Source organism: Zootermopsis nevadensis, unplaced genomic scaffold (genome assembly GCF_977971745.1).
Source record: "Zootermopsis nevadensis isolate Lab colony 2312 unplaced genomic scaffold, Znev_1.0 Znev_ptg000002l, whole genome shotgun sequence".
Lineage (NCBI taxonomy): Eukaryota > Metazoa > Arthropoda > Insecta > Blattodea > Termopsidae > Zootermopsis > Zootermopsis nevadensis.
The window spans coordinates 23,475,212-23,493,285 of record NW_028259134.1 but is presented as its reverse complement, the minus strand read 5'-3'; the positions used below and the strand labels follow the sequence as shown (position 1 = coordinate 23,493,285).

Below are 18,074 nucleotides of genomic sequence, written 5' to 3'. Positions count from 1 at the left end.
TCTGAAACTAATGGACCTCGCAAGCCAACACCAAAAGCTAGGGGGTATTTAATTTTAGTTCATACTGGTCCAATATAACCCCTAATTTATATGAACCCCAAAAATCAAAATTACTTTTCTCTCTCTCTCTTTCCAAAAAACAGTTCTTCATACTGAAAGTTAACATGCAACACCATGAAGTTGACAAATGTAATGTAAAAAGTAAGGAAATATGTGGATGTTGCATTCAAAATGCCCCTGGCTTTCTGCAATTTTTCAAATGCCTCAGTTTTCATTTGGCGGCACGCCACAACTGAAACAGGCGGTCGTCGCTACATTAATGAGCCAATCACTGGCAAGGAGACGCGCTCACACACTAAACGAAGCTTCTAGGAGACCCTGCTTATGATTGATCATTTAACTACGCTGTTTCAAGTGGCAACTTTTACGACTTTTATTCTAGAGGCTTGGGTTCGAATCTTTGTCAAGTCACCGACTATAATGACAAATAGTTTTCGTGATTTTCTTCGGGTGTTTCCAAGCGAATATAGTAAATGTAATCGCAGATAAGCCACAATGGCTTCCTAGGGAATCCTTTCAACATCAAAGTACGTGACCGTCCTAAATAAACTCTGCAGTAGTTCGATATTTCTGGATATATCGGCGTAGCAACGGGAATCGATCTCCGATCTCGGGGGGGGGGGGGGGGCGCTCTGCTATGGAATACATGTCACGCTAGTGAAAGACTCAGATACCTTTCAAAGTATCGACTTGCCGTCATAAGACCCACCCCCGGTTGCCAACGCAAAGGGGAGGGCAGGGCTCTTCCCTTGTTTTTCGTCGGGGGAGGGGGAGAGGCAAGGGTCACAAGCTGACAACTGACCCCCATCTAGAGTCGAATAAAACCCCGAACGTCGGAATTATTCGGTCCAAGAGGTGACAGTCTTAAATATGAGAGATTACGCCCAAAAACTCACCGGGTGGACAAGAAACCAAGTTACTTTACGTTACACGGAATGGTATATAAAATTACCACCGCGTTTGAAACAGTAAAATCTTCGAAGCTTTTAGAATACGATGGGTAATTTTTAAGCGTGACAATGACATCGAAGTAATAAGTTTAATAAAAATAACAAAAGAAAATTCAATAACTTCACGTGAAGCCAACAAAAACTTCGTTATCTTGAGATGGTAACAGCCGGTATTTTACCCACATGGAATTACAACCCTGAAGATGAACATCATCTTCAGTTTCCGGAGAGCCTAAAATCTCATATAGCGAAGTTTAATAATTATGTATCACGGAATCTGAATACGCGAACTGTGGACATGAGGACGTCTTGCGTCCGGTGGGGTGAGAAGAAGTGGACAGACGTCCTGGAGCCTCTGGCCGTCGATTGATCGTCCTGGGGGCGGAAGAGAGGGGAAATACTGCGGCTCGAATGCAACACTCGAAGTAGGTGGAAGGGCGGGGCATGTTTTGACGGTAACGAATGCATGTCATTTGAGTCAAGATCGAGGTTTTCTTCAGGAAAATTCTTGATACAAACGCCGAAAGGAATAAAATTACCCTGTAGAGTGTAGACATCTGACAGAAATTTAGAATTTATACTCACGCATAAAAGGGGGTTAGAAGAAACTATGACCACGTGATTATCAAATGCTTGGAGAAACCAACCGCCTCAGTCTTCAGGGTAGACGTTCATCTGTGTCTGACGAATTAATTACACGACCACGCGACGTCATAATCTAGGTTTTCGCCGCTGTGCAAACCTCGAAACTCGTGTCAATTCTTTAATTTCATTTTGTACACTCCGTGCAAAGAGTTCATAACGAAGATACGAGGTTTTAGTGTGAATACTGGACCAGAATTTCGGAATATTCTTTGCTGGAAGAACCACAGATGTCCTCATCGGCCAGATCGTGACATTTCTTCCTCGAATCAAGCCACAGACAAACATGACGAAGTGACTGAGATATCAACACACAGCATTCCCGCAGACCTATCGCGATGTTCCGCGCCCACCCTAGAGTCCCGTCGCCTAAGAGAAATCCAAATCCATGACGTCAAGGTACAGAGCCCTTACAGAGAAGTTAACATGGCGGTTACCTCGTCAAGAAACTCCTTGTCCCTTATGCAACCTGAACGTCCATTACCGTGTTCACAACAGACCTTAACCGGTCCCCATCCCGAGCCTGATGAACCAAATCCACACCTTCCAACACTCTCCCCTGAGATACATTTTAATATTATCCCATTTACGTCTCGGTTATCCCGAGTCGTCTGGAATTTAGAAATTTCATTCCACACGCGCGCTACATGCCTCGCCCATCTCATGTTCCTTGATTGTGAGCATCCTAATATTTTCTTAATAGTTACAATGGGATGAGATCCTCATCGAGGAATTTCCTACACCATTCAGACACTTCATTCCTCTCAGGTCCAAAATATTCTGCTCAGCAGACAAAAAATGTACAGTTTAATGTCGAGTTTTCGTGACGGCAATTTCCTCTTGTCACTTTATGAAGAGTTTTAAGCACAGACACTAAGGCGATAGGCGTCAAAGTCTCTTATTCTGTAGCCAGGAATAGCCACACCACGAAACAGATCGATGTTTGATGTCGGATGAGTCACGCAATGCGCCAAGACTGTACGAAAACCACCAATTCTCTTACGGACAGCTACAAGTCTGCACGGGCCTAAATTTTTAGAATTTCAACTCCCTGAACATCGAGGCAGTATGTTCCTACCGAAACGCTGGAACTTCCGCTTAAGTCCGCACGGCGTTGTCGCCCCCCAGAAGGCGACATCGACGTCACAACCGATGAGAGCCTCCCTCCCCTCTTTGAATTCGCTCCCTACCTGAGCCTCTCCCAGGCCGAGGTCGATCATGTCCAGCGATTTCTGGACGAGGCCCTTCTTCTCCTCCACGACGCTGCAGTCGCCGCTGTTGACATTCGACACCGTCAGCTCGAGGCTTGAAGTCAGGCCGTTCAAGATGGAGTTATGTTCGTTCTTCAGAGCTTCCAGACCCTGAACGACCGTCTTGGTGTTCGCCATGATCTCTTCCTGGGTCATCTGCGTCATTTTGCCGATACACTCGATCTTCTTCCTGCAACAAGACAGAACACAAAGCCTTCCGTGACGTCACTTCCATAATCACACATGTCTCTTGGCTAACCTCAGTATTTCCTGTAACATCGGAATCACAATCAAAATATTACGAAATTCGTCGAACTAATCCTGAAATAAAGTAGGAAATACGAGATCAAATATTGGCATTCCAGAAAGACACGCGCTTGCCACATTCACAAAATACAGAGACGTGACCTCAAAATTAATTAATTCGTCACTGAAGATACTATTATGAAACTGAGCCCAGAACGAGTCAACCAACGACCCCTAGTTCCTTTTCCCCCCCGGGTAGCTTCACGATGTCGAAGACGCACGTCGACTTGGTATTAACAAAATCGGACAATAATATTTCTGGCAAAAGTTTACGATCTTCGGGACAAAATTTCTTCGGATGACGGCAATACGTTCATGATTAACGTGAGAAAACCTTACGGAAAAATGCCACACGGAAGATCCAGAGGCAGGTTCGCCACAGAAAACAGTTCCACGAACCAGATTACGTAACATAAAACGTAATCAGTGCGTCCACTTCCTGGGGGAGACTGTTCACGGAGGATGAATGCGACCTGAGAGATCTGATTTTCCAGACATGGTTCTCGTGGACGAACACCGTTATCGGTATGGTTCCTATGAAACGCCACTGACTATCGCAGGCACAAAACCGTGAAAATAAGCCACGATCGGGAATTTCACAGCAGATTTGAGACTTTCGCGGCGAGTACAATCAACAAAATCTTCTCGAGCAATCAGCCGCGTCAACTGGTTACCGTAGTAAACCGACGTTTCGGGAAGCAACTCGGAAGCCCGAGGTATCCAGTCACATCAGAACCCTGATGATGGGGACAGAGTTGGTTCCCGAAACGTCGGTTTACTACGGTAACCAGTTGACGCGGCTGATTGCCCGAGAAGATTTTATTGGATAAAATTATCTTTCAACAGAAACGACAAGGCCAAACAATCACTTCAGCAATCGTCGCTGCTTGCGTAATATCCACAAAGGACTTCCGGCTTTTCGGACTCCAGTGAGACAACTGGTTCCGGTCACACAAACCATTCATTCGCTTGAGTTCCCACAGAAAATCTGCACAACGCAATGACGAGTCACATTTTTTAAAGCTAGGCGATGACTGGGACGGTGAGAAGTCTTTCAGAGCAATCAGCTGTGTGACCATGGCTAAAGGCAAACCCTGATGATGGAGGCAGAGTCTCCGAAACACTGGAAACCAATTTCATGCTTACAAGATTTTTACATCTGATATGGGGCACGTAACTGCCTACCAGGAGAGAAGGAACGACGACAATTAACAGAACAGAATCCTTAAGAACCTACCAGTACACTAAGCTACTCAACACATGTAAAGCATTTTACAATGGCCCACCACCGGTCCCTATCCTAAGCCACACGAATCCAATCCGCACCCTCAACCCATACTTCAAGACCCACTTTAATATTATCCCCCGTCTTGCGAATACTCTATTCTCTTCGGGCTATCGAACAAAACTTTTGTGCTCATTTCCTATTTCCCCAACGCCCTTCTCAACCTCCTCGATTTGGTCATCTTAATAACTGGCGAAGCACCTCACTGAAGTAACAACCACGGAAATCATGAAATTCTAAAGCAGCAGCGACCGCCTCAAACCGAGAGCAGTGACGTCACAGGGTAGCCACCCATGCATGCAACACTCCCCCCTCCCCCAAATCTTCACCCCCGGCGTACTTTCCTGCCATGTTTCTATCCGCACTTCGTTCAATGTGGTATTGATCCGAGAGGGTCTGTCCGCGCTGTAGTCACGAAAACAACCCTTACCACCTCCTCGGAACCCACACCTTCAACAACCCCAAACACTGCCAACGAAATGCAAATATGAGAGTCTACAATCTGGGAACGACGAATTACCTGTCAGTACGATTGACCAGGTAAAAACATCGGTACAATATAAGTACACCAACTAAAGTTCACACAAAGCTCAGATCGGACTTAATCGATTTTCTAACAAAAGGCTCATCGCTTGAAACTTTAGCACAAGTAAAGCTGTCCACAGACGACTGTCTTCTGAGCCTGCCTGAGTTTATTCATCGCCCTGATGATGGAAGGAACAAATACCTCCGAAACGTCGGTAAACTTCTACCAGACTAAGCGACACTACAACCTAGAAGACAGCCGTCTTCAAAATCACCTCAAATCCTACTAAATTTGTCCAAGTACACGCCAAGGAGGCGTTTGTGGGGAGAGGTCATACAGCTTCTTCGCAACCAAATATCAAGAATGGATTGACAGATGAATCAGGAGCTCCATACAAGACCTAATCGCCTCGTAAATGTTCCTTTTGAAGACTCAGCCTTTATCAACTTTGGTAATTCTCGTAGTAATCACCCTTTACATCCCTGAAAAAAGCGCCCATATCACCCAATGGACGTGATCACAACACACACTTTATTGACGATTCAATTATATCTCCGACGCTGGGCTTAACCAAGGGCAATGATGTCATATTTGTCTGCAGGATGTGCAAACAAACCCCTGGCAATAACATAGAAGTGCCTTGGTACTTCAAATGACAAGCAAAATCTCGCGGTAACATTAACTTTGTGTGTATTTGTCCATGCCAAAGCAAACTTCGTCACAGTTCAAAGGATTACACTGTGATGCGTGCATTTATATACGTAGTTCTCTCTTGTCAGCCGAACCTGTCTACGACGGTCTGTCGCGCTGATTTCTGGCAGAGTGCGCTGGGGTAGCGGGATTTTGATTTCACCCCCATCTAGTGCCGAGGTCAAGAATGAGTAGGAGCTATACCACCCCTATCAAATTCCTGCCCCATTTCAAAAACAATATAAATCAGACGATATCAGTTAACTCTTTGAAATCGAACCTCTTCCAAGTATTTAAGACGCTAATTAACCTTTGGAGCCGAAGCTCTTTCAAATGAAACTTAAGAATTCAGTCCGTACCGCGAAGAAAACACTACACTTCACCATTACAAAGACCAACTGGTTAACCTTGTTTAAGGAAATAATACGACTAAAACGCTAATTAACCTTTGGAGCCGAAGCTCTTTCAAATGAAACTTAAGAATTCAGTCCGTACCGCGAAGAAAACACTACACTTCACCATTACAAAGATCAAATGGTTAACGCTGTTTAAGGAAATAATCGCTGTTTACAGTGAAAATCGAACGAAACACAAAAATACATTGTGGACAAAATGCAGAACTGCTGATTATTAAAGTATGCGATACATAGTCATAAATTGGGCACAAGATGCCAAAGGAAGACGCCCACAAAGCAACATGGTAGTGCAGAAGGGCCCACTGGGGGGGGGGGGACACCTTGCGTGCCTCAGAGTGAGTGCTCCTCAAACAAAGACCTGCAAATAAGGAGCTCAAAGTTTTCCGCAGACACGCCAACCTCTCTAGAATACAGTCTCGTGACTGTATTAAAGTCTCAGGCCGCGCGTTCTGAAATTAAGACGAATTCCCTACAGTGGATCCACGCACCTTTACATTCGCGTACATTTTCCAAATGGCCATTGCTTTTTGCAAACATGAATCGGATTCATATTAATTTGTTGCTGGTACAAGTTCACGACTACAGAGATAACACATATCTGACGCTGCATGGACCTAGAAATCGCGTGTTCTTGTAATGCGCCAAACACTCACGACAGCAAAACAGAGAGTGGACGGATGCTCCGTGAAACAGCTTAAAAAAATTCGAAAGAAACGATTATTTATTTTTAAATTGCCTCTACCATAAATTGCGTAACTCGTCCCACGAGCAAAATTACGAAGTTCGGCGTTTGTTCACCAAGAGTTTCACCGTAAGTTTGGGGGAACAAAAAATGGCGTACGATGCAAGACGAATGAGGGCATTTCCTTTAAAAGCGTAGTTATTTCCGCTGACTGAAACGACTGTCCTTCAAGTTGTTACAATGGTGATTTTGCAAAGAACAATAAAAACGACACGACCATATTATGCAACTAATACCAGGAGCAGAGCACAGCGAATTCTGGGCGATATTACCTCACACGCTTCTTAATTGGACAGCTTCACACTTGAAGCACGTCGTGGTATTAATAACAGCTTGGTTTAATAACGCAATATTAGATCTCCGGTGTCTCTCGTTCATACCCTTGAAGTTCCGGGACGCTGTCAACACCAGATCAGTAATTACGTAACAAATCATAATGAAAAAAGTACGATTTACAATGGCGTTCTTTACGTTAGTCACAACTTAACTAAAGCAATACAATGGAGAAACAGTGAAACGTGTTAATAACTTACACACGATAGGCATTGATGGTCTTGGACATAGTGTGACAACTCCAGGAGTTCAGTGCTTCAACATCGGCACTTTAAAGCTACTCGTCGTCGTCTGAAGCGAACAGAAGCAGCGAGACATTGCACAGAAACTCCTCTCAGAGAGTCTGAAAACAGACGGCACTAACTCACGATTCACGTAATGACCCTCGATTAATTACTGTACCGTTCAGTGTTTCACAGATGTCACATGTGCATAATTCAGAGCCCAAATTCAATATTTATTACGACTTCCTGAGATCGCAGAAGTTTCAAATTGAACGTACTAAATATGTCACACAAGTGTCATCCTAAGCGATGCACTTGTGACGTCACAAATAAACATGACACTACACTTGAGGTGATACTTTAACACGCATCACGCATAAAAATATCAAGTAATATTAATATCCATATACTTCTCTTTCAAACGAAGAAAATTATATCTATTCACTACTAGGAGAAGCCTTTCTTTGATTAGTGTGATGCATCCGACACTAATATAAAATTACAAGCACTGATAGGAACCAAACAACACACCCCCAGAAACTCTACTCCGACACTGACACAGCCGTCCGTCCACCTTACACCCAACTCCGAATTAATACGAAGCTTCCACCCCCTCCGCTGCACGCCAACCACCGGAGTCAAAACAGAACTACCCCACTGCACAGCGAGACGCACCAAGCCGTGCGTGTCCCACACACAGAATCACCTTCCCGTGCCGAAGTAACGCCCACGATCACACAACTGGAAACACTCAATAAAGTCCACGCATATTTAATATCGCTACGGAAAACACAAATACCAGCATGAAATTATTTCTTCACAAACGCAAGCAATTCCCTGGAGGTACAGCGGCCGATGCGTGATGCTGATCTCTCACTTCCATTTCGTGGCGAGGACACGAATGCGCGGAAATTTATCTGCACTCCCACACACGCCCTCTGGGCGGAGTACCAGACACAGCGAAAACTTTATCTTATGAACACATTCCATTAATCTCACTACAGTAAATAAGCTAACGCTGACACGACAGACAGACAGACATGGACGGGCCCATAAGATGTCCTTCGTTAGCGCCAGAGCGTAAAGAACACCTAAAATCACCAAGGAACGAGAATCAGTTCACTTCAAGGCGAACAGCTGGTAATTAAGGACAGTTTAAAAAAGGGACGAATTTACAATCAGGCACACAAAGTTAAGCTTCAGAACGTGTTTTTAGTGTCTAGTCTGATTCAAGCAGTAGATTATCCGGTCGATACAGCGGGCCAACGTCGGCTCCATGCCGCCACGGAAATGCTAAAGAAAGCGCACTGCATCGGCGCGTGGCTACAACCCACCCCCGAAACAGGAACACTACGGCCAAACACGAACATATTGGGGTGGTCCCGAACACATCCTTTACATTAACGATGCACAAAACTATCTGCTGTCGAGAACGTGCTTAGAAGTAATCCCCTGAAGCTGGACGTCTAATTGACATTTAAAAATCCAGTCCGTACCGCGAAGAAAACACTACACTTCACCATTACGAAGATCAACTGGTTAACCTTGTTTAAGGAAATAATACGACTAAAACGCTAATTAACCTTTGGAGCCGAAGCTCTTTCAAATGAAACTTACGAATTCGGTCCGTACCGCGAAGAAAACACTACACCTCACCATTACAAAGATCAACTGGTTAACGCTGTTCAAGGAAATAATACGACTAAAACGCTAATTAACCTTTGGAGCCGAAGCTCTTTCAAATGAAACTTAAGAATTCAGTCCGTACCGCGAAGAAAACACTACACTTCACCATTACAAAGATCGACTGGTTAACGCTGTTTAAGGAAATAATACGACTAAAACGCTAATTAACCTTTGGAGCCGAAGCTCTTTCAAATGAAACTTACGAATTCGGTCCGTACCGCGAAGAAAACACAACACCTCACCATTACAAAGATCAACTGGTTAACGCTGTTTAAGGAAATAATACGACTAAAACGCTAATTAACCTTTGGAGCCGAAGCTCTTTCAAATGAAACTTAAGAATTCAGTCCGTACCGCGAAGAAAACACTACACTTCACCATTACAAAGGCGAACAACATAGCCAGATAAATGCTGAGTAGATAAGGATTTTGACAGAACGGGATCATTTATAGACTTAATTGTATGTCAGCACCTGTCGGGAATCAAACTCCAACTGTCCCGATATGGGATTCGGTGGAACTAAAGAAACATTTTTTCTCTCTCGGGGTCTACGGTGCTTCGTGTATCAAAGTCTCAAATCCTAGATTGATATCAACTTCCAGACCGTCAGAATACCATCTGACTGTAGGTTTCCACAACAGGCAGCAAAGAGTCACTTGCTAACACGAGATTAGATACATCACACAATGAAACAGGTACTGACCAGTTCCATCTTCGCCAAACTAAAACGCTCCAAAGAAACAAATAACCCCTAAAAACATCTAATTCGACTACACGCATTGCAAGAGTGTCAGAGAAGTTGCCGTCAAACTGACAGGAGCGAGATTTCAGGTTCTCTGCGATTATGTCGAAGACGTCTGTCTTCTGGGTTTATGGGGACGTGTGGCCTGGTAGAAGTTTACAGACGTTTCAGAGGTGTTGCTGCTTCCATTACCAGGTCGACGAGTACTCAGTTTACAGGGCACCCCGACACATTCTAACCGAATTAGGAGGTCCCTGATCGATGGATCGGTCGTGGTGGACCGCAGGAATGGACACCAAGGTTACCGAACCTCACTTCCCGATCTACGATCAGGACGTATTGGGTGCGAACCTGGGCAATCCTGTTCAAATGTCTTGTGCTTTAAAACAGCCTACAACCGCATAATTCCAAAACCCCACCCACTCACCAGTGATACGCGCATATTTCCTTTTGATAAACCAACAAAGTCATTCAATTCCACCATCAGCCACTCTAACCCTGCAAGACTCAGTCCCCTTTCAGTTGAAACAGCCCCTTCGGTAACACCCCTTAGGTTGCATAAGGAGCTAGGAGCAGACATGTCGGTAACACAGCCTCCTGCTTTATAGTCCTACAGGAGGATCAATATCGGGCTAGTAGTTGCTGTATTATCCACCTGTTCCGACCTCTACAGTGCAACTTTTGAGGCCAAATTATAGATAAGATAAAACTGGGATACATTCAACGGGGGGGGGGGGGGAACAGATAAATTTACGGCTATGAAGGTTCCCAGGCAGTGCCCGTTCGTCTGGAGAAGATAAACATCGATTAGAAGTGGATCAGGGGCAGAAGACACGCAGGGTCTTACAGCATTCGACTGGAATTTCGAAATTAAACCAGGGAAGGCGGCAGTTCAGAGTCACATTTAATGACGTTGTATCAACTGCACCCGTCAGAGAGTACCAGGCCTAGTTCGTACGAAACACGCAAACACAAAGCAAATACGTGGTGATCAGGAGCTACAACGGGACCCAAGTACAGTGTTCCCAAACTTAATTACAATGCAAAACCCGTTTCTGTGCTCCACACGTAATCTGCGTTATAAAATTAAACGCCAAATAATGCGGTGTGATCTGTAACCTGGTAGAAATTTACGGACGTTTCAGACATACTTGCTCCATGATGAGGTCAATAAACTTCTGCCAGGCCTGACGGGCGCAAAAACCCGGGCGACGGCCACGTTATTGCTCACTGCAGTGAGAACCAGAAACGTCACATTACGAAACTGCTTTTACACATACAAAATGCGACTGAACTAGGAGGCGGCGAGGAAAACGCGATTCACTTCACAGAGTCGCGTGGTCGAAGGCAGTTACAGGACGAGAGGAGAACTGCAAGAAAAGTTGAATAAAGACAAGATGTGGGCAGCGGAGCGTAAATGAAGGACTTTCATCCGAAGTTCCGGTTCTGGCTCGGCCACCAGCAGAATTTCCTTTGATCAGAAAACTTCAGACAGACGATGATTCAAGCTTATGAAATCCCCACAAAAAAGGCAACTTCAATTACGTTGGTATCACATCATCCTGGGTGTAGCAGAGAGCGGGCTGACGTCATCCAACTCTCCGGAAAACGCATTTGTCTGATGAGTATTTGAAGTAATTTCAAATGCTGCTGACAAATTCATATTCAAACAACAGATTACTTATATGTTGTTTATTTAACGACGCTGTAAGCAGCTCAGACTGTATAGCATAGGATGACGGGATTACTAATGAATTGGAAATTACATAAAAAAGTGGTCGTGGCCTAATTTAAGGTAATCTCCCAAATTTGCCTACAGGAACCGAGAAAATAAAAAAAAATCTTTAGGCGGGACAGCCGGTCCCCGAACCGAGATATGAACCTGGGACCTCCCGAACACGGAGTGCTGACCACTCGGCTGGCACTAGCGTCGTTTCCACCTCATAAGTTCGCACGTCCGTTATGTCATTATTACTGACAGTCATGGTTACTTTAAGCTAAGCGTACTATCCCAGAATTCGATCGTAAAATTTTTCGAAATTCGCTAAAACCCGTTCGGCATCGTAACAAGATCGCCATTCGCGGTGTAAAGGTTGTGACGTGTGGTGGGCCTACAAGACCGCGGCGGCCATCTTGACCGCCCTGAGGAGATGAAATATCAGAGCGTAAGATGATCATTCCGAATCGACTAAGAAGGCGAAAAGCTACGATGCAACTTTGCTGACTTGGTTGCGAGTTGTCCGTACCGCGAAGAAAACACAGCACTTCACCGCTACAAAGATCAACTGGTAGACGCTGTTCAGGGAAATAATCTGTATTTATCGTAAAAAATTATACGGAACTTATAAATACATTCCGTAGGCAAACGTCGGCGTTGAATATTGTTCAAGAAGGTGGTACACATAGTTACCACTGGAATTTAAAGGGTTAAAATCGTTATCGTTCGTCAGAAATATTCTACGATTTGGTAAATAAGGTATGTGAAGAGATAAATGTTCCAAAATTATCACGTCTTAACTGAGATAACTATATATCATAACAGGTATGAACAAACAAACGAATAGACCTTTAGAAACTGGCGTATGATATCGAACTAAAATCTCCTGATGCCAGTCAATACATGACGGTGCATAATACGACTGCAGGTAAAGCCAAATCGAATTCCATACGAAGGGAACCAAACTAATCCGATCAGATTCACGATCCGGCCATCTTTACTTCCGCGGAATCAGATAAACAGGAACAAGGCACACGAACCAGGGCTTCCGTCATTATTCAATTTAAAACACATCACAAATTGTTAACAAAAGTCAAGGTCACGTTCAGCGACTGAAAAGGTGACGAACTTTGTTTAACAATGATGTATCAAGTACAGTGACTATGTAGAATCAAATTACGAAAGATTACACTGAGCAATGGACCTGAAGTTGAGATGTCTGTAAGAGAATAATTTTGGGAAAAGCTCACAAAGCCAGCGTAGACGATCCCCTGACCAAGATACGAGGCAGGCACCTGGCAAAAACCAAGCAAATCCCTACAACTAAGGCCACATTACAAACCATACCTTAGTTCCGTCCTGTCCAACTACATACCGCTTATTTAAAACAATTTCCGAACGTCAGACAAGCTACAAAAGCTAATTTCCTCCATAAACCAGAGAAACTTAAAAAGACAGGACCTATAAATGCTTGCCGGGTTGTTTAACGACGTAGTTAAAATGCCAGGGTTTAGGTAATAAGAGGGGTGAATGAGAAGATTGTGAAGTCAGCTGTCTTGTGTGACGATGCGCCATGTTTATTCTGAGAATCATACAAACATTCTGTGGGCAGAATCCAAAGTTACGGGAGGTATATATAGTTACCACTGTGCTTAAAGGGTTAAAAATCGGGCGTAAAAGGTCACTTACCACATTCACAGAGATCGGGCGATGTCCAAACACACGACACTTAAAATACAATCCACAAAACTTCCAAAGTTTCCACTAACGTAGAGACAGCGACATCTGGTTCACGTGCCAGTTAAAACAGCAGGAGGTTCTACACAAGAGAAAACCGCAAATTCTCTGTTCGCGTACAGCAACCACTGACTCACTTTTACAATACCAATTTCAAAAGCAATTACCACTTTTGACAGTCGCGTATCACATCTGTTTATTTATTACACACGAAACATTTTTTATCCGATCTCTCCCACACATGTACACGCCTTCCTTCGTCTGCACAGACGATGCTATTTAACGAAATGGTCTGCTCTTGTGCGCCATTATTTAAGAAATTGGGGGGGGGGGGGGGGGAATAGTTTGGCAACCGCTGGCCTTGTGGGGAACTGTACCCACGTCTTAAAAAAAAGGTGAAACCAATTAAACAAACAGCACCTGATGTCAAGTCCGGGGCCGAAGCTGCTTCGCGAATTTTCTAACACTCAAAAAGAACACGAATCACCATGGAAACATTTCACAACATAACCCGAGCCTGTACTGGCTACTACTGTGTGTCCTGTGCAGCGATGCAAGACAGAGAGGCAAACCAACGACCAAGAAGAAAGGAACAAGGAAGTTTCCACAACACGAAACATCCTGCAGTAATCTGCGGCCCGCAATTACGACTTTCCTTTTACGTGCAGAAATCGTTCATAGGCCCGAATCGAACACGATACCCTCTGAATATTTAACCTGAAGACAACTTCTCTTCTAGAAACGTCAGTCAATTTCTAGCAAATTACACGACAAAATATCCCTAAAGACATACTTGTCGCCCTGAGACCCTCAAATCCTACCTGTCCGTACCGCAAAGAAAACACTACACTTCACCATTACAAAGATCAACTGGTTAACCTTGTTTAAGGAAATAATACGACTAAAACGCTAATTAACCTTTGGAGCCGAAGCTCTTTCAAATGAAACTTGAGAATTCAGTCCGTACCGCGAAGAAAACACTACACTTCACCATTGCAAAGATCAACTGGTTAACCTTGTTTAAGGAAATAATACGACTAAAACGCTAATTAACCTTTGGAGCCGAAGCTCTTTCAAATGAAACTTAAGAATTCAGTCCGTACCGCGAAGAAAACACCGGACTTCACCATTGCAAAGATCAACTGGTTAACCTTGTTTAAGGAAATAATACGACTAAAACGCTAATTAACCTTTGGAGCCGAAGCTCTTTCAAATGAAACTTGAGAATTCAGTCCGTACCGCGAAGAAAACACTACACTTCACCATTAAAAAGACCAACTGGTTAACCTTGTTTAAGGAAATAATACGACTAAAACGCTAATTAACCTTTGGAGCCGAAGCTCTTTCAAATGAAACTTAAGAATTCAGTCCGTACCGCGAAGAAAACACTACACTTCACCATTAAAAAGACCAACTGGTTAACCTTGTTTAAGGAAATAATACGACTAAAACGCTAATTAACCTTTGGAGCCGAAGCTCTTTCAAATGAAACTTAAGAATTCAGTCCTTACCGCAAAGAAAACACTACACTTCACCATTAAAAAGACCAACTGGTTAACGCTGTTTAAGGAAATAATCGATGTTTACTGTGAAAATCGTACGAAACCAATAAATGCATTCTGTGAGCAGAATCCAGAGTTACTGAGTATTAAAGTAAGTGGTATACATAATTACCACTGGGTTTTAAAGGGTAATCATTACCTATGTATTTTTAAGAACTGACTGCCACACTGAATTGCTGCAAAATCAAACAACTGATTTGGACATCATCAGGCGTGCTTTCATGATTTGTAAATTGATATTTTTCAGAAACTGACAATCTGATCACAAGATGAAACGGCAGAACTGGAATTACGAGGTGTCAAGGCGCACATAATAACTGCTCCTCCATTACGATGATGGATTACTATGATAAGCAAACCCAAACATAACTTTCCCCAAGTAGCATTCGACGTTTTCCACAGCGATGAGTCCGAAGATGGATGTCTTGTGGACTGTAACGCCCTGCAGTCTGGTATAAGTTTACCAACGTCCGACATCAGGTGTATAAGCCATCGTCCTGATGATGGAGGCAGCAAGTACCTTTGAAAGTTGGTAAATGTCTACCATACTACAGGGAGCTACAACCCTGAAGACACGCCATCTTCATAATTTCCTTAAACACGAGGCGTGCTTCACAGCATGTGCAAACGCATAACGCTGAATTAAACAGCCTCGTATGAGAATGAGAAATCCTGCCTTAAACTGCGAGTGCATTGTAAAACAATGTTTATGATGCCAGTTGATTAACCAACGAAAACATCAAACGATAAAACCGACCTGACACTAAACTGTTGATGGCGAGACAACGCACTGCAGGGAAACACAATTAAAAGGTCAGACGAGGAGCTGTGTAGCGCTGGCGGAATTAACCTTTTCCACCCTGAATGTAGAGTAAAATAAAAGTTTTCTTACTCTATACTTTCATGGCAGCAAAATTCCTACTGTTTAAAAGCCGCAAGAGACGAGAGCCTGCAGCTGATGACTCTGATTGACCTTGTAAGTCACCAAATAAACAACGACAAGAAAAGTAAACATTTTTAAGATAAATTTATCATGAAAAGCACGGAAAGGATTAAATAATCTTTGTAGGATTTGAGGTTTTTGCAGCGGTGAGTCTGAAGATGGCCATCTTCTGGTATAAGTTTAATTACGCTTCAGAGGTCCTTGCTGCCTCCATCATCAGGGCGATTAACCCTGATGATGGAGGCAGTAAGGGAGGGAGGGAGGGAAGGAAAGGAAAGAGAATGGAAGGAAGAAAGAGACACACACAAAAGACTCCATCCCATAAAAGTGGGACTGGAACAGACTAACATTTAATTTTCTTACATCCTGAAGTACATACAGGGTCCAGCAGGATAGAATGAATATTTTCATGTGTAAATATATTCTGTTCGAGCGAATAATATAAACTGGCACATTGACATATAACAGCAATTTTGCAAATTAAGTTTGATACATATACTGTTAAATTTCTTAAAAAAACAGTACTGTAAATTTCCCCCCGGCATGCAGTGACGAACTCTTGCGGGCGCTAAGTGAAATTATCCATCACACATTGTAACAGGTCATGAATCACCTCTCTGATATCAGCCTTGAGTTCATCCGAAGTGGCGGGCCATCTCGACTCTTCAGATAACTTCACTAAAACAACAGAGGGCTGTGAAATCATCAGACCTTGATGCAAATTATCCATATCCATTTGTTCATTGTGTGACGTGGTGCGATCTTCATGCAACCACATTGCTGCACGTGTGTTCCCAACCAGACCCTCATGCTTCTTCTACGTACCTATCCATTTCTTGCATTTTGTATACTACTCAACAAGAAAATGCCAGTCTTCTCTGCCACAACCTGTATTTTAATTTTGCCAGGCTTTGAAATCATTTCTCACATCAATAAGCATAAAGCTTCATGATCTATTGGCTCTGCTAGGCATCACTGCAGTCTCTACGTAAATTACATACCAGTTTATGTATGAAAATGTATTAGTCACATCAGATCTCTAGCAACACTGCAAAGAATTTCAAGTTTCTTCTGAAAACATGGTTAATATTCTATTTTACACATGTAACAAGGTTCCCCACAGTCACCATAACTGTGCTAAGTAACAGGATACACAATACAATATCGTTCAATGCATGTTATGAAAATACAAAATTATACTACATCTGGAATCTCAAATGTCAAGAGAATGCGAGATTTGAACTAATTTCAAAGAAATAATTCCTCAATTTCGTGGCTCAGAATGAAACTAATCCATGTACCATCACACACATACATGTTTAAATAAACTCTAGTTAATTCCAGAATTAATGGCAAACCCAGAGCTGACATAAAACATCATATCAAGAACTAGAAGGAGTGGTCAACTTCTGACATTAAGTTTGGACTCATATTTTACATATTTGCAGTTACTTCCTTATGCTGCATCACAAAAGACTGAACAGTGACTAATACACCCTAGAAGCACAAATGAGAAAGAATACTTAATACTATTGTGTACTTACTGCTCTACTCGCTCTTCCATAACTATTTCAGCAGACACCATACGGACGTCGGTCCATTGATCAGTTGGTCATTAGAACACCTGCAGTAAATAGTTGTTTTGTAGTTAGTCTTCAAATTGTGTATATCAACTATATAACGAATTCAACTATACGAAGCTACAGTTACTAGTCACATAAACACAAATATTCCAGACTTTTAACGCATGATGTCATTGATAAAATGGCGAGCGAACACCAACTCCGTTCAAACAATTTTATTCGTGTGTACAATACAAGTCTTAAATTTATAGGGTTATATTATATCTGCAACAACGCGTATACAAACGCATACATATTTCAAGTACACAATAATTACGATTTCGTTTAGACAAATGCAAAAGCTTACCTGACAAGCAGGTCGTCTGGCCTTGATCACTATTCACTACTTGAATGCCACCTATTGATAAAATATGAAACTGAACAAAGATGTCTGCTTTCGGTTGGTTCTCCTAGCTTTACAATTCAAGAATTATCAACATGTCCTCGCCCTTTATTCGTTTGCTGCAGCATTTCATTGCACCGAGGAATGGGAAAAACAACCCCGTTACATCGGACTGCCAATTTTTCAAGGCTGGATATTTCCTCCCAACCACAAATGTTAGAATGTGCGATTTCAGGTTAGCAGGAATGAAAAAAGACTTGTCTTCTGGATTGAGTTATAATTCGGTTTAAATTTACG

The 18,074-nt window shown here is 42.9% G+C and overlaps 1 protein-coding gene across 7 annotated transcripts in view; it reads right to left on the bottom strand.

Moving 5' to 3' along the window:
• The window catches only part of Klc (kinesin light chain), a 41,247-nt gene extending 23,403 nt beyond the window's left edge, over nucleotides 1-17,844 (bottom strand). For 3 of the 7 annotated variants that reach the window (XM_087354407.1, XM_087354439.1, XM_087354436.1), the window contains exons 1-3: nucleotides 17,742-17,844; nucleotides 17,357-17,436; nucleotides 2,843-3,092 (exon numbers count right to left, since the gene is read on the bottom strand). In XM_087354407.1, the coding sequence (XP_087210533.1) occupies nucleotides 2,843-3,092; nucleotides 17,357-17,397 (291 nt within the window). In that variant the 5' untranslated portion in view covers nucleotides 17,398-17,436; nucleotides 17,742-17,844. Of the gene's footprint in view, nucleotides 1-2,842; nucleotides 3,093-7,139; nucleotides 7,266-7,400; nucleotides 7,544-13,259; nucleotides 13,545-17,356; nucleotides 17,611-17,741 lie in introns of those variants that run through there. The other 4 variants (XM_087354433.1, XM_087354418.1, XM_087354430.1 and 1 more) reach the window with 4 other exon arrangements.
• Nucleotides 17,845-18,074: the final 230 nt, after the last annotated feature.